Raw genomic sequence first — 21,136 nt, 5'->3', positions numbered from 1 at the left:
TTTGATTCTTGTTTGACTCTTGACCCTGTAAAACAAATCTGTTTCCTTTTCTGCATAGCTGTGTATTAAATAAAGATTGAAACAGTATTCTACTGGAGGATTTAATTTCTTGACTAAATATTCTTAGAGTCTTTAACCATTCTTTACCTCATATCTCCACAATAAATGGCTATATGATCTTGACAGATTACTTACTCTGTGCCTTGGTTTCCTTATTTGTAAAATAGAGATAATAGTACCTATCGTACAAGTTTATAATGAGGACTGTGTTATTGCACTTAAAATACAACATCTGGCTTATAGTATACATTCAGTAACTGTTAGACACTATTGTTATTTCTTATTCTATACTTTCTCATCCATCTTGTCTTTTCATGAACCTGTTTGTCTCTCGTAAAGCAGAACTGAATATAGTAAGAGGGATGATCTGACCAGTCCAGGAGGAATACAATGGTAACATCCTCCATTAAGTTGAAGTTTTCTTATTTTAATTCATTGTGGAGAATTTCAGACTTACAAAAATGTAGACTAATATGATGGACCCTCACATACCCATCCTCTGTCCCCAACAAAATGGCCAATCCTGTCCATTCAGTCCTATATAGCTTTTTTTCTCCCTCTTTGGTGTAATTGTAGCTCCTCTGTTATACCTAAAGTCCATGCCCGATTTACTTTGATAATTACTAAAGCTTTAGCATCTTATTCTCTTAGTAAATAATTATGAAATTAATGAACAAATGAATCCTGCCTTGATTGATGTCTGGATCAGCTTCCAGTAGTTTGTTTTTGGAGGTTAAGTGGGTGGGTAGGTGGGATTGAAAATATGTTTGCTTGTATCATATTTTTAAAATTTTTTTCATATATATATATATTTTTTTAAGATGTCACCCCAGGTTTTTACAGTTCCTTCCATTTCTGTATGGGGATATATGTGGTAATCTTACTGGTGAAATCTCTGAATACTCTAGGAAATAATTCAAATTAGGTGGACTAGAAGACTTGAATTTACTATTTTCTCAATATTTCTTAATTTTCTTAGTATTTCTTAATTTCACTTAATCTGGATTTTAAGACTTTTACCGATGTTTATTATAGGCCTTTCAATTTGATAATCATTTTATCTTGATAAAAGAGAAGCAAATAGAGGTTGAAGAATTATACTTTGTCATACCTGTTGAAATATTTTTTTAAAGTCAGAGTTGTGGAATACTTGAAGTACACTAAAAATTGTTAACAATTTATTGGTTTCAAAGAGAGGCTTTCTTCCTAGTGGCAACAGCTGACTATAGCACTTTTTTTTCAATTTTTTTTAGTGTTTTTATTTATTTTTAAGAGAGAGAGAGAGAGAGAGAGAGCAGGGGAGGGGCAGAGAGAGTGAGGGAGACACAGAATCTGCAGCAGCTTCAGGCTCTGAGCTGTCAGCACAGGGCCCAAAGCAGGGCTCAAATTCACAAGCCATGAAATCATGACTTGAGCTGAAGTCACACGCTCAACCAGCTGAGCCACCCAGGTGCCCTGACTGTAGCACTTTTTTTCAAGCCTGTGCTTATTTTTTCTATAACTCTGTTCTTGTTCCTTATTGTTAACTGTGCTTTCAACAGTTTGCTGAAAATTTAATAGGCTCATAGCCATTTTTATATTGATGATACAGAAGTATGCAACTCTTGCTTAAAACAGAGATCATGTTATAGAGACACCATGAGAAGTCTTTTGTTGTTCACTTAGTGGGGAAGGACTTCTGAAGTTGAAGTGTGGCAGGCAGTTCGGAGTATTGTAGAGAGGATAGGTTCCAGGTCTCAGCTCACTACCATCACCTTAAGATTGAGCCTGGGTGAGCCTGCCTGGTGGAAACAGCCAGCATAGGCAGGGTTTGTATGCTCCATACATTTCAAAGCAAATGAGGGCTTTGTGAAAGTGAGTTTAGACTCCATATCTGTAACTTATCCAGGAGTGACTTAGTATGGTCCTTGCTTTCTAACTCAGTTCTAACTTTTCAATGAAGTATCTTTAGCTTCAGAGGAATTTACCCTTCGATGTTAGCAGTTTTTACCTTAATATAAACATTTCAAGAACAAGAATAACATATGTTTTTTAGGCAGGGCGCTTAAAAAGTGTCCTGGTGAAGAATGTCATGTTGGAATTATGCCATGGCTGTGAACCTTAGAATTACATTGTCTTACCTTTGAAATTTCTGCTAGTTTGCAGACTTCTGAACTTAAAAGAGACTTTGGTTGCACAGAACATCTGTTTATTCATTTGTTCAATCAAAAAATATTTATTGATCATCTATATGCTGGGAAGTGTGTTGCACAGTGGATAAAACAGTGAACTTCTCAGATGTGTTTGCCATTATGGAGTTTACAGTCTAGTGGGAAATGGAGTGAAACTTATTTGAAGCCATAAAGAAAATTATGTTTTACTTACACGTTAAGGACTTAACCACTTAGTTTGAAGCAAACTTGGAATGACTTGTTCTTGATTGTTTTTGCGCAATGTATTCGAACATTCAGGATTTTGGGGTAACATATTTCCATATGTATGTGTATCAACATGTGAAAATAGACATCAATCAGAGAAGCAGGACAATTTGTACCAAAAAGAGAGAGAGAGAGAGAAAGAGAATTAACTAGTATACACATACCATCGTGAGATTTCAGGATAATGACAGACAGTAGATTTGTCTGGGTAAAACTATATGTCAGTTGTGCTAAACAGACCTTTGTAGATAGGGAGTAAATATCTTTAAGGCCTTTCTTCTTTAAAAGTGTTCAATAGTTAAGAATTGCCTAGAAAGTAAACTTCCTGTGTGGGAGTATAATAGAGTAAATGAAAACCATGACACCTAAGATCATATCTGAATTATTTGACAGTTTCCTGTAACTCTGGGCAAGAAAATGTACTTCGGATTCCTTACTCCCAACAGAGTACAACAGAGGGGCTGGATTTGCTGATTCCTCCTGGTGCTAAAACCTTATGATTTTATTTTATTTTTATTTAGCAGTTTCCTCATGACTTTGTTGGAAAGTCAAGATGCCTTCTTATTTTCTTTACTTGTTCAGGTTCAAGAATTAAAAACTTAAGATGGGGGAATAAGGCTTTGCTTTCTCTAACTGATATTTTCTGACTAGGTACTTCGTAACTCAGGAAGACCTCATTTATTCCCAGTAATATGTTTTACTAAACTCTTTCAGGTAACTTTAAAAAGACTGTGTGGCTTAATAGTAGATCATGGCTTGAACTCAGTTTTTAATTTATTGTTGTTACTAGAAAATTTTAGTGAGGTATTTTTCTTTGTCTCTGTAGTTATCAGAGACTGTTACAGACGATTGCTGTACTCGAGGCTCAGCGTTCTCAAGCAGTCCAGGACCTTGAAAGTTTAGGCAAACACCAGAAAGAAGCACTAAAAAATCCCATTGGATTTGTGGAGAAACTCCAGAAGAAGGTATATATTAGCACTGTTTTTGAGCACTGTTACTGAGAATATATTTGGTGATAACTTGATTTATTCTTTCAGTATGGGTAAATATTTTTTAAGTGTTTCATTTTTTTCCCTTCTATACCTAACCATACTACTGAAGGCAGGATGATGCCCCCCCCCCCCCCCCCGCCGAACACACAAAATATACCCCAATGAAAATAGCTGGGAACTTTAATTGAATATTTTTATATTAGGAACTTGTTCTATTGCCTAGCCATTTTTAGGATCTTTTCCTGTTACCTTTCCCATCTTAGAGAGTATTCCTTCTTTCACGACTTCAGGATTAATAAAGTGAAAAGAAAAATTACTTTCGGGTTTATTAATTGCTTTAAATATAAGTTACTTTTGTAATTTCCCTTGTAATATGATAGAAAATATTTGTGGTAAGAACAAAAACTATTTTATTTTTTTTTTTTTAATTTTTTTTCAACGTTTTTTATTTATTTTTGGGACAGAGAGAGACAGAGCATGAACGGGGGAGGGGCAGAGAGAGAGGGAGACACAGAATCGGAAGCAGGCTCCAGGCTCTGAGCCATCAGCCCAGAGCCTGACGTGGGGCTCGAACTCACGGACCGCGAGATCGTGACCTGGCTGAAGTCGGACGCTTAACCGACTGCGCCACCCAGGCGCCCCACAAAAACTATTTTAAATGTCTTTAAGGTTATGGTTGCCGAAGACATGAGGATAAGATACAAATTTTACTTAATTTTATAATGTCCTTTATTTTAGTGTAAAAATTCCTTTCAATTTTCTCTTTTCCTTAAAACAGAACTTTCATATTTAACAGTTAACCATTTGAAAGTGATTCAAGGTTTTATCACTTTCTTGTATGTAAATATGGAGATAATTTAGATGTGCATTTATTACCATAGTGTGTGTCTTGAATTAGGGACCCACTGATTGTTCAATAAATTTGAGAGGTGTAATATTAATCAGCATTGTATGAAAACATTAAAACTGAAAAACTATGAAAAAGATTCTTCTTATTCACCTTAAAAAACAAAAAAAACCTATAAAGTATGACCACTGTAACATAGTTATTAGTTACCAGTTTTTAATGAGTCACAAAAAGTGGTCTACCAGGTGTTGAGGGAACAGCCCTGGGGAGTTTGTTTCACTTAGTTGCATTAATTTATTATTTGGATTTCTCTAGCTGTATTATTCCTTGGCAGTCATTACTTTCTCTCCATGCTTCAGATCACTGAATATCATCATGTATATAGAATCTGTATATTGATTTGCTAAAACTTCTAAACTTTTTAGGATCCTGTTTGCCCTCTTTGTATAGTGAGTCCACTTAGGTGTTTATTGATTCTGCATTGCCATTATTAAACATTTGCTGGTGCAAAAAGATAGAGCACTTACTGTGGTTACTTAAAATTGATTCAACTAAAACAGACGGTGATAGAAAAGTAAATATTAGTAAAAGATTTATTAAACTTGATCTTACTTTATTCATGTTCCCTGCTGGGCAAAAATATGCAATTATGCTTATTTACTAGATTTATAGGCAGTCAGTTATTTGCTGGTTCTCCATTTCCAGGTATAATTTAGAACCGAATTTCCTTTCACTTTATCTCAGAAGCAGAGATGGGATATTGACCATCTTAACAATTTTTTATCAAAGTGTACAGAATTACATTAAATCCAGACACTTGAACAATTATGACTTACATTTCTTGCAAAGAAGTTTTTTCTGCTGGATTTAATTTAGAAGTTTGATTTTTCCTTTTTTTGTGTGTGTGTTTATTCATGTATACAAATCTTCCTCAACTTAGATGGGGTTATGTCCTGATAAACCTATCTTAAGTTGAAAGTATCAGAAGTCGAAATGCATTTAATACACCTATTCTACTGAACCTCATAGCTTAGCCTAGCCTACCTGAAAGGTGCTTAGAATACTTACATTAGCCTGCAGTTGGACCAAATTACTTCACACAAAGCCTGTTTTACAATAAAGTGTTGAATATCTCATGTAATTTATTGAATACTATACTGAAAGTTAAAAAGAGGATGGTTATATGGGAACAGAATGGTTGTCAGTGTATTGATTTTTTACCCTTGTGATCCTGTGGCTTACTGGGAGCTGCAGCTCACTGCCACTGCCCAGCAGCACGAGAGAGTATTGTACTACATATCGCCACCCTGGGAAAAGATCAAAATTCAAAGCACAGTTTCTATTGCATACGTCACTTTTACACCATTGTAAAGTGAAAAAATCCTAAGTTGAACCATCGTAAGTTGGGGACCATCTATACCTAATTTACCTATTTCTTTAGATTTACCATGCTATAAGTTGTTGACATGTATATGTTTGTTTCAGTGGACATTTAGAAACTCCTAATTGAAATAGAGGAAACTTGTGGTATATGTTGTTGTATAGAATGCAGAGAACATTTATGGCTTGTTAGCTTCCTTCAATATTACTGTCACTATTTTAAAAGGCACTCTAATTTTGCACAAGTTGAACCTTAGACTAATGTGTACTATTATGATGATGGTGATAATGTAATATAAATAAAATAAAAATTATGAATTCTGTGTCAAACAGTTAAACTGGATTTTTCTTTTCAGTTTCATAGTTTTTGAGCTAATTTTTTCTCAGCATTTTACTATGGAAAATGTCAAGTACACGGACAAATTGGAAGTATTATATAGTTAACATACACATATTCACCCCTAGATTCTATAATTAACATTTTACTGTGTTTGCTTTATCATGTATGTATCTATCAATCTTTCATCATTCCATCTTATAGCAAGAATGCATTTTAAAGTTGCAGATATGAACACTTCACACCAAGTTACTTTAGAATGCATATTATTAACTAAAATTATTTTTTAAAACATTTTTAAGGTGAAATTTCTATATAGTGAAATTCACAAATTCTAATTGTACCATTCTGTGAGTTCTGGCAAAAAAAACATGCATATATGTAACCAAAATCCCTATCAAAAGATACTGATTATAATGATCTGTTTTTAGTAATTATGACAACTAATGACTTCTATAAAGGTGGTTGGTTAAGTAACTGAATTAATTCCAAGTAGAATGAAGGTATAGCTGTGATTCTCAAGGTGTCATAATTTTTTGTATATGTGATGAGAGTTATATTATTGTGAAAATAATTCATTGTTTTATGAATAAGTCATGAACACGGGAGTACATTTAAAATGAATTCCATGTGTCAAGTTTCATCTGTTGCAATCAAAACATTTCATATGCTGTTCTTAGAGATAAAATCCTTTCTTGGCTTTGTTATTTATGTTTAAAGTGTGTTAGTGATAAAGTACAGTATGTCTATGTAGCTCAGCTTTGGAGCTGTATCTAAAAATAGTGCTTATATCATTAAATTCATTCTTCCTTACCAGCTATCATTTTTACTATTTAATGTTTAGAATATATTATCTTTAACTTTATTGGCTGTTGGATTCAAACAGTGAATAGAAGTGCCCAGTTGATGATAATTTAGATTTGGAGTCCTCTGAAAGTTTCAGTTAAATTTAAACTGTCACGTTTTTTCCCCCCAGGCTGATATAGGGCTTCCATATCCACAGAGAGTTGTTCAATTGCCTGAGATTGTATGGGACCAATATACCAATAGCCTTGGGAACTTTGAAAGAGAATTTAAAAATCGTAAAAGACATACTAGGAGAGTAAAGCTAGTTTTTGATAAAGGTAAGAAATTACATGTTAAGAATTTACATAGAGAACTATCTGGCGGTCTTGCTTTAATAATCCTATACATGGTCTTCTTTTTAGTAGGTTTACCTGCTAGACCAAAAAGTCCTTTAGATCCTAAGAAGGATGGAGAGTCCCTTTCATATTCTATGTTGCCTTTGAGTGATGGTCCAGAAGGCTCAAACAGTCGTCCTCAGGTAAACAGTATGAAGTGTTGGAGTAGGAAGATTTGAGTTATAGATAAAATATGTTAACATTTCCTGATTTGTATTCTTAAAATTTAGGCAGTGTTTCACTGAAGATAGTGGGAACATGAACTTCGAAGTTAAGAGAAACCTGGGTTGGAATCCCAGCTGTATTGCTTACCAGCGGTGGAACATCAAATGTTATTTATATTAAAGCCTCCAAGCTGCAGTTTCCTTTTATATAAAAAGGGGTTAATATTACTTGTGTTGTAGAGTTGTGTGAGGAATAAATGAATAGTACATGTAACATGCTTAGTACACTGTGTGACATGTACTGTTTATTCTAAAAATAAGAGGTCTTTGTGTGTAAGTGTAATGTAACCAGGATTTGAGTCCTGGCCTTGCCACTAGTATTCAGATGAACCTTGATTGACATGTGGGTTCAGAATGGAAATGTAATATTTCCTTTTCTTTAAAATGAAGTTGTTGTCATCTATATCACAGGATTGCTAGGAGTATAAAACCAAAGGAAATAAAGGAATGTGAAAACATTCTCTAAACAATAAAAAATTATACATTATATAATAAATTTACTAAAATATTTTGAAATTAATAAAAAAATTCCACAATATGTGTATTATTTGGCTATATCAAATGGTAGTCTTTGTTATTTTTGACAAAAGCCTTGTTTTATATGCAGATGATAAGAGGACGCCTTTGTGATGATACCAAACCTGAAACATTTAACCAACTGTGGACTGTTGAGGAACAGGTAATAGATATTTCTGAATTGTGTAGGTTAAAAAAAAGGTTCAGATTAGAGTCAGTATTATGAGTAAAGTGTATGTTGTTGTGTGTGATCTCTCTTAACCAAAAATTCAAAATATTAAACTTCATTCTGTATACTTTTCTTTTTTTTTTTCTTTTTTTTTTTGGCCCACTTCAAGAATTTTGGATTTTGAGAACGTATGAATTCCTATTTGGAGATGATTTTTAAATCGGGAATCTTGGTTGTGGGAAGTAGATTGAAAAAGATAGTGAAATGGGTGGATTAAAGTTTCTGTAATGCAGCTTTGGGAGAGAGGAAAAACCTGGGGCCAAGTGAAACAGTGCCTCAAAGTGAATTCTTGTTTTTGTTATGAAGGGGAGCTGACAAAGCCACACCAGCGTGTTCTGTTACATTTTGGCATACGGCTAGGAGGCTAGGACTGTTCATGGATAAGGTTTGAGACACATCTCTCTTTCATATGAGGATTAACTCCTAAGCTATAATAAAGTTAGCAGTTTTCGAAAAGCTTTAGGAAACCTTTATTTCAAGCATCCAGTTTATTCTTCATCTTTAGCACTGTGTGACAATTTAGGGGATAGCTCAGAATTTAAAAAGCAAATATTTGAGTGGAAGACCACACAAAGGAGGGAAAAGTTTAAGTCTGTCTAAATCCAAATGAATTTAGATATTTTTGTTAAATCTATATGGGGCAAGCCTAAACATAGTCTAGCAAGAAAAGGTGGTGAGTGGAAATCATTAAAATGCATAAAGTGTTATTAATTAATTAAAAAAATTTTTGGTGCTGTGTTTTTACTTAAGTGACTAGAGAATCTTTAAGTTCTTCCATAGGTTTATGCTCTAATCTCATTTTTCCTAGTAAAGCTTAAATTCCTTACTAGAAATTTTTCCCGCATCAAGGATTTCTAGTGACCTAACCCGCAGAGTTGTGGGGGGTGTATTATAGTTTAAAAGGAAGTGTGAATGTATTTATTCATTTATGTAAATGTATTTACTTATGAAACTCAGTATTAAACTTGGTCTTGGATTTGTCTTAGAAAAAGCTTGAACAGCTACTCCTGAAATACCCTCCTGAAGAAGTAGAATCTCGACGCTGGCAGAAGATTGCAGATGAACTGGGCAATAGGACAGCAAAGCAGGTAATTGAGGAGATGGCCGCATATTGCTGGCCTGTTTTTGATAGTTTTTTTAATGAAGGATAATGCATTTGGCATAAAATTTGCCACATCATTTTTAAGCTACATAGTGCTATAGTATGTGATTTTTTTGTTATGTTTTGTTTTTAGCATTGTATATTTTGTGTTGATTTCTTCAGAAACAACTTGAGATGATTCTGCTTCAGATCATTACTAAAAAATAAGAATATAATGTATTTAGTGTCTCTTGAATGTTTAGTGAGTGCACCAAGTTGTGTACTTGGTTAGGCTGTGCTAATAGATGTGTGACATACTTAGTAAATATCTCTGATTGTCTTTCTAAAAAAATATATAGCAGTTTTCTTCTTTGCATTACCATTGATATTAATAGATGTGTTTTTAATGCAGTGTTCACAAGTTGAAAATATGCGTTTAGCTTTGGAGTCCAACAAATTTCCTGTATTTTAATGATTTTTTTGTCTAGATTTTAACATATAAATGCGTTTGGTGGCAGTTTAAAATTATATCTAGATTTATGATAAATTTTAGATTGTTAGCATTCATTAAGATAACACAGGTATATTTTAATTTTTAAGAACTATTCACATAATGCATGTCTTGTAATTTTGTTAAATGGCTTATTATATTTTCTTAGGTTGCTAGCCGAGTGCAGAAGTATTTCATAAAACTAACTAAAGCTGGCATTCCAGTCCCAGGCAGAACACCAAACTTATATATGTACTCCAAAAAGGTAAAAAAGAAAATAGAGAAAGTAAACTTTAGATCTTTGATTAAACTTATCAAAGAATTGCTATGTAAAAGTGTATACATTTATCAGAACAAAGTTGTTTTATTTTTAAAATCTGACTTACTCTAAGCATTTTGTTATATTGGGGATGGACACAGGGTAGGTTTCCATTATTGCTGCTCAGTGAAATTGAATGATCTTTATATTTGTTATTTTCTTAGGAGTAGGTTAGTTTATGTGAATGGGTACTACTTGGAAGATTTAGATTGAGGGTATATCAGAAAGGCCTTTGTGATGTTACAAATTTTAGAATGTTTGACTTTTTAATAAACAATCAATTTCTGTTTTTAGATATGCTATGTAAATCCAAAAATAGAAATGTTTATTAAAATATATTATTTCTCACTACAGTTCTAGAAGTGTGGGTAGTGTTATCACTTTCACTTTACTGATAATAATATTAATAGCTAGTTTTTACTCTTCTTACTGGAAGCTGAGGACCAGGTGCTGTTGTACAGTCTTTTTATAGATGAGAAAACTAGGCCTTGAGTGCCTGGCCGATGCCATTGGTAGAGCATGTGACTCTAGATCTCAGGGTTGTGAGTTTGAGACCCATGTTGGGTGTAGAGATTACTTAAAAATACAGTTGTAAAAATAAACAAAAAACTAGGCCTTAAGGTAAATTGAGTCAGTTGTCTAGTCATATAGCTAATAAGTCTGAGAACGACTGATCCTCTGATTCTGATCCCAGCCCTTTTCCCACTATTCTGTTCTATTCTGTACAGTAAAAAAGCTGTCATTCCTCTCCTACATAAACCATTGCATCAAATTGTAGACGGTTTTTTGCTTTAATTGCAAAAAATAAAGCACATAATTGGCCTCTTTCATTTCCTTAGTAAATCATCCTGTTATTTGCCCTCTACCATTACTGCCTTCCTTCACATAAGAAGCTAAGAGTATATCTAATGCTGTTAGTTTCCTTATTGAAGCTGTTTTACATAGTTTTACATTAAGAATATTGTCTGTACAGCTCCATGTTTTACAAGTTTTATTTTTTGTCTTGTTACCAAGTTTTGGAAGCTCATTTTAACTTTTCAGTTGATTTAAATAATTTGGATTCCCTCCTCTCCCCCATCTCCCCCGTATAGCATTACTTATATCACATATGTAGAGTTCATCCTATACCTTTGGAATGTTGGAACCTTGATAAGCAGTTTTCAGTTTAATAGCTCTAATGTTTATGATTGATTTCCAAATTAACTTTAGATGTGTTGAGTACCTTATATTTTCACAGCTAAGACTAGTAATGGTAACAAAAGGAATACTAAAGAAACCTGAACGTATTCCCTCCTGAATGCACTGAACTCTAAGTTAATTAACATTTTGACTGTTGACTGTAGAGATCTAGCCAAGCCATAGACGCAATGATTCCTTGCCACGGTTGGAGTTTGAATCTTGAAACAGATGAAGTGATGGTTCTGCCTGTAGCTGAGGTTATTCTTTGTGGCTCTACTGTTTATGAAGAGAGGAAGTCTACATAGTGGTTTGAGAGTGAGGGCTTTGGACCCACACAGGCCCAGTTTGTAATCTTGGTGTTACCACTGTCTAGTTGTAACACCCTGAATAAGAACCTTAACCTCCATCTTTAAATTAGAGGTGATAATAACTACTTCATAGTAACGTTGTGAGGGTTAAATGACGTTGACAAACAGTAAGCAATCAATCAGTGTTAGTAGGTTTAGACATTAATCATGTTGTGGAAAATTTTTTTACTTGATCATGTTATATCTGGCTTAGGCTACTTCATCCTCTCGGATCTTCTATACAGTGACTGTAAGAGGAGTTCAGCATTTGAATGTCAAGAGTATGGTCAATGTTGGAGATACAAATATAAGCTAGATAGCATGTGAGCCATTATACTGTTTTTGGAGTATCCCCCCCCCACCCCTACATTTTTTTTGTAAATCTGGTTGTGCTTTAAAAATCCAGATAATATAGAAAAAACAACCACATAAGCATGTACTGAAAGGTAGAGCCAGGATCCTTTTAGTAGATAGACATGGAGGAAGTAATAGTGTATTTTAGTATCTCTGATTCTGGTAATGATTTTCCAATGTCCAAATTAAAAATTTGTTTTCTCGCTTAGTCTTCCACAAGCAGACGACAGCACCCCCTTAATAAGCATCTCTTTAAACCTTCCACTTTCATGACTTCCCATGAACCACCAGTGTATATGGATGAAGATGATGACCGATCCTGTTTTCATAGCCACATGAGCACTGCTATTGAAGAGGCATCAGTAAGTTATCTACTTATATAAAAATACATATACCTGTGTATTTATCTAGGTATCATACAGATCAGGTTACAGAATGAGAACACCAGAATTTTTAAATTATTCCTATCCTTCAGAGAATGTTGGTTTCTTTTAATTAACAAGTGAAGTTTATGGGCTTTTAAAAAAACAATATATTGTTAAATCATTATATATTAATATATATCATATATATTAACACATAATAAAAATAAAAGAAATTTTAACATGCAAAATAGAGTAGTATAATGAATTCTATATAACATATGTAGTATATTAATAAAAGAAATTTCTAAAACACATATAAAAATAGAGTAGTATAATGAACCTACATGTACTTATTACCCAGCTTCAATAGTTATCAGTTTGTTGTAATCTTATTTTGATTTGTACTTCTTACCCACCTCAACTCCATCCTGGATTATTTTGGGGCAAGTCCCAGACATTACAGAGTATTATTATCATGTTTATAAAAAGGTAATCCTTTACACAAATATACACTCAGTTCACATTTCCCCCAATCATAAATTATAATAGATTTCCTCCTTTCCTCCATCCCCACCCCCTTTTTCCTCTTCATAGAACTTTTTTGCTGAAAAACTGGGTCATTAGAATTTACCACTGTGTGTGTTTTGTTTGCTTCTCTCTGGTGTTACTCTGTTTTTCTGCTCCCTGAATTTTCTGTAAATTGATAGTGGGTCTAGATAATTGTTATCACTTACTCTGTTTTTCTGCTACCTGCATTTTCTGTAAATCAATAGTAGATCTAGATAATTGAGCAGATTCAGATTTGTTAGGGTGGGCAGGACTTACTTCATGTGTACTTTCATCAGTCTGGTGGTCTTTTCTGTTTTTTTTTGACATAGTAGCCATTGATCATTGCCTGGATTCATTAATTCATTAGATGTTACAAAACAGTGATATTCTCTCAATTCTTCTTTACTTATTTGATAGAATATTCTATAAAGTAACCCTCTCCATCAACTATTTGTTTCCCCCTAAGGTACATATGGAAGAGGCAGTATAACTGCTTGATTCTTCGTTTATTTTCTTATGTTTCAGTACATTGATATTATTGACTTTATTAGTGTTCAGATTGGCCCATTGGTTAGTTGTAACTTATTCAGGTTGGATTTTGGGATCTTTGAACAAGATTCTAGTAGTTTTTGATAGCTTCTTCATTACCTGTTCTGACAAGGAAATTCTAGGATTGTCTTGTATTTTTCCTCTTCAGACCTAGAATTAGTCCTGCTTTCTTTTATTAGGAAATTGTGGAGATGATAGCCCGACTGTAGGAATCCTACTTGATGCTGGCTTGATCATTGTTTCTAGGTCTATTTAATGGATAGAGCTGGGAAATAGGTTATATTATTGTTTAAAAATAATGGGGCACCAGGATGGCTAAGTTGATTAAGCGTCTGACTCTTGATCTTGGCTCAGGTCATGATCTCACAGTACGTGAGTTCAAACTCCACATTGGGCTGTACACTGGCAGTGTGAAGCCTGTCTCTCCTTCTCTCTGCCCCTCCCCTACTAGTGCTCTCTTGCACGCATGCGCTCTCTCTTTCTCTCTCAAAATAAAAACAAACTTTTGAAGAAAAATAAAAAAATAAAAAACCTCAGGGGCACCTGGGTGGCTCAGTCGGTTAAGTGTCTGACTTTGGCTCAGGTCATGGTCTCACAGTTTGTGAGTTCTAGCCTCCACATCAGGCTCTCTGCTGTTAGCACTGAGCACTGCTGATACTGTGTCCCCCTGACCCCCATCTATCCCCTGCTTGTGCTCTATCTCTCTCAAAAATAAACACTAAAAAAAAAGACATCGTAAGTTTATATTTTTTAATTTCAGATTCAATTTAAGGACTTTGGGGATTTTACTTCTCCTTATTGATCTTAAATATGTATCTTCTTTCTCCCATGCTGAGAATCCTAGATATCAGTGACATTGACATAATACTCACTTTCTTTGTCTCATAGTGCTCACAGTAGTCTCAGAATATAATAATACTAACCTTACCATCAGCAGTATGATTACTGGAAACAGATTTTTTGACAGTTCTTTCTTCTTTTCTTTTTTTTTTTTTGCCTTGGGATATATGCCACTGCAGAACTAAAGTCAAATCCTCTTCAAGTAATTCCTCTTGGTGTTATTGACTGCACACTAATTTAGATCAATTTATTTTATTTTCCTTTCCATCCATAGACATTTCTTTTTATTGCTGTTAATATTTTTATTTTACATCCTGAAATTTATTTCCTCAGTAACTAACATGATTCTGGTTCTTTGCTTAAAGGATTACCTTATATCTTTCTTAATACTCTGATTATTTATAATAATTGGCAAAGGAGATTTTAATGAAAGGTCAGCAAGTAAAAGTAAGTCTCTTTTTTGTTCTGTTTTTAGATTAGCCAAATACTGAGTGTATAATTTGGTATGAAACTACCATAAAATGATTGTATTCTTCACAAATTTTTCTTTTTAAAATAGCTAATATCTGCTGTGTCTTAAGTTTGTACTTTGTTAATATTAGAATTATTCATTTGAAAAATATTGATTCTACATTTTATATATCAGGCCCTGCCAGAGGTCAGCTGCATCGTTGTGCACAAAATATTTATGATCTTTGCTCTTACAAATCTTAGTCTTGTGGGAGGAGATAAATGTGTAATCACATCAATAAATTACAGATTTTAAAAAGTGCTTCAAAAACAACTGATTATAATTATTTAAGAAGTACTTTATTTAGATTTGGAGTTTAAGTAGAAGAACTCTAAAGAAGTGGTAGTCAAAGTGACATGTGAAGGAGGAACAAAATTTAGCCAGATGAGGAGTAGATTAATATATGTAATAGATTGAATTTGATTTAACTTTTGTTTGGTTGATTTTATTTATTTATTTTTAAATGAGCACCAGTTCAAATCATTCTGAATTTTGAAATAGCTGTTCAGATATTTATAAAACTACTAGTGGTAAAATTTATAGATTTCAAGTTCTTTTTTTAGGAAATCAATATCTAAAGAAACCATATGATTACATGTATGTACTTCCATAGTTTTAAAATCTGTACACCATTTTAGCCTCATTTGGAATTAGTCATAGGATCTCCTCTTTAAGTAAAGTTTAAAAATGATTTTAACAAGAAAATCTGTTTATGAGGATTTAAAAAAATTTTTTAATTGTGATAAATACATATGTTCATATTTTTGTGATCCAATCTCCAGAACTCTTTACTTCTTAGAAAACTGACACTCAGAACCGTTAAACAGTATCTCCCATTGCCTTCTCCTTCCAGCCCCTGGCAACTCCCTCCTACTTTGTCTCTATGAATTTGGCTACTCTGGGTGCCTCATTTAAGTGGAATCCTGCAGGTTCTGTCCTTTTGTGACTGCCTTTCATCACTTGCCATAATGTATTCAAGATTCATCTACCTTGTAACATGTGTCACTCTTTCCTTCCTTTTTAAGGCTGAATAATATTTCATGGTATGTGTATACCACATTTTATCTATTCATCTGTCATTGGACACTTGGTTTGCTTTCACTTGTGGCTATTGTGAATAATGCTGCTATGAACATAGATGTACAAATTCCTGTTTGAGTCCCTGCATTCAGTTCTTTTGGGTGTAGACCCAGAAATGGAATTGCTAGATCCATATGTTAATTCTACATTTACTTTTTTGAGGAACCGCCATACTATTTTCTATAGTGGCTGCAACATGTTACATACTCCCCAACGGTGCACTAGGGTTTCAGTTTCTCTATATCCTTGTCAACACTTGTTATTTTCTGTTTTGTTTTGTTTTGTTTTCTTTTGATAGTAGCCATCCTAGTTGTGTGGTGATTTAACTTTACTTAGTCTTGTTGGCCAAATTTAATAGTATCCTTAGACTTAAAATGCAAATTAAAAAATTTGGTATAGTTTCTACTCTTTGTATTTGCTTAAAATATCTGAATTTAATAAATTTCACTATAAAATTCCTTATCACATTATTTAACTAGTTAAGTCACATTGTATTTATTAGTGTTAGATATTTATTACATTACTTAATGTCATTTTCAGTGCTGATATAGAAAGACAGTAGCTGTAATTTAACACTTTAGTTGACAGGAACTTGAAACGAGTGAAAGATGGTGGGAGATAAGGTAAGTGAAGCATGAGATTATAAACAATCTTTTATTCAGCTGAAGACTTTGGACTTGACTCTGTAGACAGGAAGTCATTGGGAGATTTTAAATCATGGTGGAGCTGGAGGAAGGAGTGACACTATAGAGGACCAATTTGAAAAATTTAAGAAAGTGTTAAGTAGTGACCAATTTTGTTGGATTAAATATGACAGTGAAAAATTAAGGGTAGCTCTTAGATTTAGGCCTTAGGCTGCTGAGTGTATAAGGAGTTACTAAATATTCAGACAAATCTGGGTTCAAATCACCTGACTCCATAACTGATTAATTATGTGGCCTTGGGTAAATGTTATTTTTATAGACACCGGTTTCCTTGACATAAAATAAACATTGTAGTTAATAATACCTAATATGAGAGCAAGAGGAATGGGAGGGGTGGGAGTTATCTGGACCAGGATTGATAGACTATGGATGGGGTCAGTGAATTGGAGATGCTTTCAGGAGCATTGTAGATATTAGTGACCATGGGATCATGAGGTCATGAAGGAAAGAAATGGATCATTGATGGCAGAGCACAAATAAATTGGGAGAATAGGTAGGAAGCAGTTAGTGATTCATCTGTCAACTTCAGCTTCATGTATTTCTATAGTTGTAGTATTCATTTTTTATAGTCTTCTAAATGATCATCTTCATAATTTAGTTTATCCCCTTGGGTAAGACAGGAATGTCATGCCTTGATTATTGGGAGTATACAGAGCAGAAAGTGGTTTGCTCTTTGTTAAGAAAATGTGGTATTTACTTGAGAAAGCATAAAAAATCTTTTAGAGAAGAGGAGCTTCCTGCAGATGAGGTAGAAGTAGATTATAAAGAGTATCACAAGGAGCCATGAATGTGTTGGGATAGGGTTGAGTCTGCATTAGTGTATGACAGAGGTAGGAATCATCCCCTGGTACTTTGTACAGTTCAATATTACTGTTGCATTAAGAAGCCCTCCAAAAGTGTTAGTCTAAAATATCGCTAATAGCAACACGAATTTTCTGTCAGCCCTATAAGGTAAAGTATCTTAAAAGTGAAAAATATTTTATTAGTAGAAAAATATTCTGTGTCAGTATTTCTTAGTGTTCTTTTTTTAATGATTTTTTTCATGTTTATTTGTTTTTGGGAGAGAGAGATAGAGCGTGAGCAGGGGAGGGGCAGAGAGAGAGGGAGACACAGAATCCAAAGCAGGCTCCAGGCTCTGAGCTGTCAGCACAGAGCCCGACATGGGGGCCAACCCACAAATTACGAGATCATGACCCAAGCTGAAGTCGGATGCTCAACCAACTGAGCCACCCAGGCACCCCCTGTTAGTTCATTTTGATTATCAGACATTTTTGTTTTCTGTTTTATTATTAGGATGAAGAAAGTATTCCTATTATGTATAGGAATTTACCTGAATATAAGGAACTATTACAGTTTAAAAAGTTAAAGAAGCAGAAACTCCAGCAGATGCAAGCTGAAAGTGGATTTGTACAACATGTGGGCTTCAAGGTAAATTCTACTATTCATTTAATTTTTGGAAGGGTGATAAGAGAGATTTAAAGTAGTTTCTGCAGCTTTAAATTCCAGACTTCCCAGCATACAGATAAAAGTTAAGTTTAGCTCTAGTCCTATTCATTTATATAAAGTAGTGTGGTACAGTTTCTGATCTCAGTAGGTTTATGATTCTATGGGAAGAAGACAAACATACAGGTATCTATATTTTGAGGTAAAATGTGAGGTGTTTTTGTCTAGCTATTTTTCTTTCTTATTCTCAGTTTTACTGAGATATAACTGACAAAAGTTGTATATATTTAAAGTGTACAAAATATTAAGGTGTAAAAACATCACCTCACATAGTTACCTTTTTCGTGTGTGTGTGTGTGTGTGTGTGTGTGTGTGTGTGTGTGTGGTGAGAAAACTTAAGTGTACTCTCTTAGCAAATTTCAAGTATACAGTACCATATTATTAATCCCATGCTGTCCATTAGACCTCAAGAACTGATTTCTCTTACAATTGAAAATTTGTATCCTTAGACTAACATCTCCTCATTTCTCCCACCTCGCAGCCCCTGGCAACCACTGTTCTACCCTCTGCTTCTGAGTTTGAGTTTTTCATTTCATTCATAAGTGAGATTATATGGCACTTGTTAACTTCTGTGGCTTATTTTACTTGGGATAATGTCCTCTACTTTCTCATCCATGTTATCACAAATGGAGGATTTCTTTTTGTTTTAGGGCTGAATAATATTCCTGTGTGTGTGTGTGTGTGTGTTTCACATTTTCTTTATCCTTTCATCCATTGGAGCTGTTGCTCTTGTTCATAGATGAGAAATTTCTTTTCGCCGTTCAGGCTACTAGAAATATATCCATTCAGTCCACAAAATTTTGAAATACCCATTATGTTCCAGGCACTTTGCTTAACTGCTAGGGATTCATTAGTAAACAAGATGGACTCAGTTTCTGTCCTTATTCTGTTTTCGTCTCATAAGGAATTTAGAGAAGTTAAATTAGTAAACATAGTTGACTATGGCTAGAGAACATATCAGAGAGTAGTGCTGCTATTAAGGTGCCTTTGACATTTACTGAGGAGTTTAAACTTTCCTTAATGAGATTGGGGAACCATTGAAGAATCTTAAGTAGACAGTAACATGAAATTTGCATTTCAGAAAAATCATTCCAGTTACTTACACTATTAGTATAGATAACCTTGGAGAAGGCAGTGGGTTTAGAGTGGATAATCTCTGACAGCTGTATTGTTAAATTTTGTAAACAGTAACGTGTTCATGTATGTTATTTATGTAGTTGAAAAAAATTAGGTGAAGGAGAAAAAGATAATTCTGGACTTAGTATGGAGAATGGAAAGAAGAAAGCAAAGCTAGAGGCAGGGTGACTGGTTAGAAATTCTTTTGGTAATTTAGACCAAAGATGAGAATGTCTGAGGTTTGATTGGTGGCTGTGGAAATTGAGAGAGATTGACAAGTTTGAGAACCTTTGGACTTTAGAATTGGCTGTACTTGGTGAGACTGGAGGAAGTAAAAGTGAGACCATGAGATATAGATTTGCTGGTAGTGGTATACATAAAAATACTGATGCGTGCTGTGACTGATAAACAGAAACTTAAAATTATACCTCTCATTCTCTAGTATGGCCATTAGCCATACTATATTAAATGATTTTTCCTCTTGATCTTTCCATGACCTTGCTTCTCCATTAGAAATTTTCCTAATTGGTATCTCTGGCCTTTCAAGAGGAAACTCTCCACTTCTCAAAATTTGCCCTAAGACCCAGCTGTGGCTTGTTTACTAACCTGTCGGTCACTCTAGTTGGTCTGATGATCAAAGAAACTAGAAATGAGATTTATTTCCAAAATTGCCCCGAAGACACTGAGGGCTACCACAATGCCACCACACTAAGAAGGAGGTAGATCTGCCTTTTCTTTGTTATGGGCATTAGTAATTAGGCTTCTTCAGGCTTTGAAGAATAATTCAGTAAGATAAAAGTTTAGAGAGGATTTTGTGTTCTCTTGGGTTTGGTAATGATAGCTTGTTAAGTAGTTCTGTAATTATACAGTTTTAACTATGGTATTAAGTCAGTGGTTCTCAATCACAGTCATTATACATTGGTCTGAGGTACCTTTAAATAGTTATTGGGGCACCTGAGTGGCTCAGTTAAGCGTCTAATACTTGACTTTGGCCCAGGTCATGATCTCACTGTTTGTGGGATCAAGCCCCCTTTGGGCCCTCCTGAGAGCAGGATACCAGGTTGGGTTTCTCTCTCTGCCTCTTCCTCACGCTGTCTCTCTCTCTCTGTCTCTCTCAAAATAAATAAATAAACTTAAAAAATAGTTATTAACACTCAAATGTCTAAATTTGCAAATGGTTTACTTGAAATTTTATTTACTTTTTAAAAGGAGTTTATTTTGGAGCAACAAGCAAGCATGAATGGGGGAGGGGCAGAGAGGGAGAGAGAATCTTTTTTTTTTTTTAAATGTTTATTTCTGAGACAGAGACAGAGCATGAGTGGGGGAGGGGCAGAGAGAGAGGGAGACACAGAATCTGAAGCAGGCTCCAGGCTCTGAGTTGTCAGCACAGAGCCTGAGATGGGGCTCGAACTCACAAACCGTGAGATCATGACCTGAGCCAAAGTCGGTCGCTCAACCGACTGAGTCACCTAGGCATCCCGAGAGAGAATCTTAAATAGGCTCCATGCTGTCAGCTCAGAGCCTGATGCAGGGCTCCATCCCACAAACCTTGAGATCCCGACCTGAGCTGAAATCAAGAGTCAGACGCTTAATTGGCTGAGCCACCCAGGCACCCCCTACTTAAAATTTTAAAAAGTCAATTAAAGTAGTAAGTACACTTACCATGATGAGTATTGAGTAAGTAATGTATAGAATTGTTGAATCACTATATTGTACACCTGAAACTAATAGAACACTGTATCTTTACTGGAATTAAAATCAAAAAAAATTTTTTTAAAGTAAAGTGGAGCATATTGAAGGTTATCCCTTGGTTATTATAATGTACCTGTCACTCACCTGCACATTCATCTTGAATGAATGAAATTTGTGCTAGTTTGCTAGAAATTACATCTAATTTACAACCATTTTTGTGTTATATTACTGTCTAGTTCCTTGGGGAGATAGATGTTTTTGTGCACATCCTTTG

The 21,136-nt window shown here is 34.4% G+C and overlaps 1 protein-coding gene across 6 annotated transcripts in view; it reads left to right on the top strand.

The window, feature by feature from the left end:
- The window catches only part of ZZZ3 (zinc finger ZZ-type containing 3), a 78,887-nt gene that overhangs the window by 51,744 nt on the left and 6,007 nt on the right, over window positions 1–21,136 (top strand). For 5 of the 6 annotated variants that reach the window (XM_030324266.1, XM_030324264.1, XM_030324263.1 and 2 more), the window contains 8 exons: window positions 3,304–3,442; window positions 7,010–7,157; window positions 7,242–7,357; window positions 8,046–8,117; window positions 9,170–9,271; window positions 9,924–10,019; window positions 12,163–12,315; window positions 17,845–17,979. In XM_030324266.1, coding sequence (XP_030180126.1) covers window positions 3,304–3,442; window positions 7,010–7,157; window positions 7,242–7,357; window positions 8,046–8,117; window positions 9,170–9,271; window positions 9,924–10,019; window positions 12,163–12,315; window positions 17,845–17,979 — 961 coding nt within the window. The remainder of the gene's footprint in view (window positions 1–3,303; window positions 3,443–7,009; window positions 7,158–7,241; window positions 7,358–8,045; window positions 8,118–9,169; window positions 9,272–9,923; window positions 10,020–12,162; window positions 12,316–17,844; window positions 17,980–21,136) is intronic. The other variant, XM_030324265.1, reaches the window with a different exon arrangement.

Source organism: Lynx canadensis, chromosome C1 (genome assembly GCF_007474595.2).
Source record: "Lynx canadensis isolate LIC74 chromosome C1, mLynCan4.pri.v2, whole genome shotgun sequence".
Taxonomy (NCBI): domain Eukaryota; kingdom Metazoa; phylum Chordata; class Mammalia; order Carnivora; family Felidae; genus Lynx; species Lynx canadensis.
Note: the sequence above shows the minus strand (reverse complement) of the source record. Positions and strands in the feature narration are given on the sequence as shown.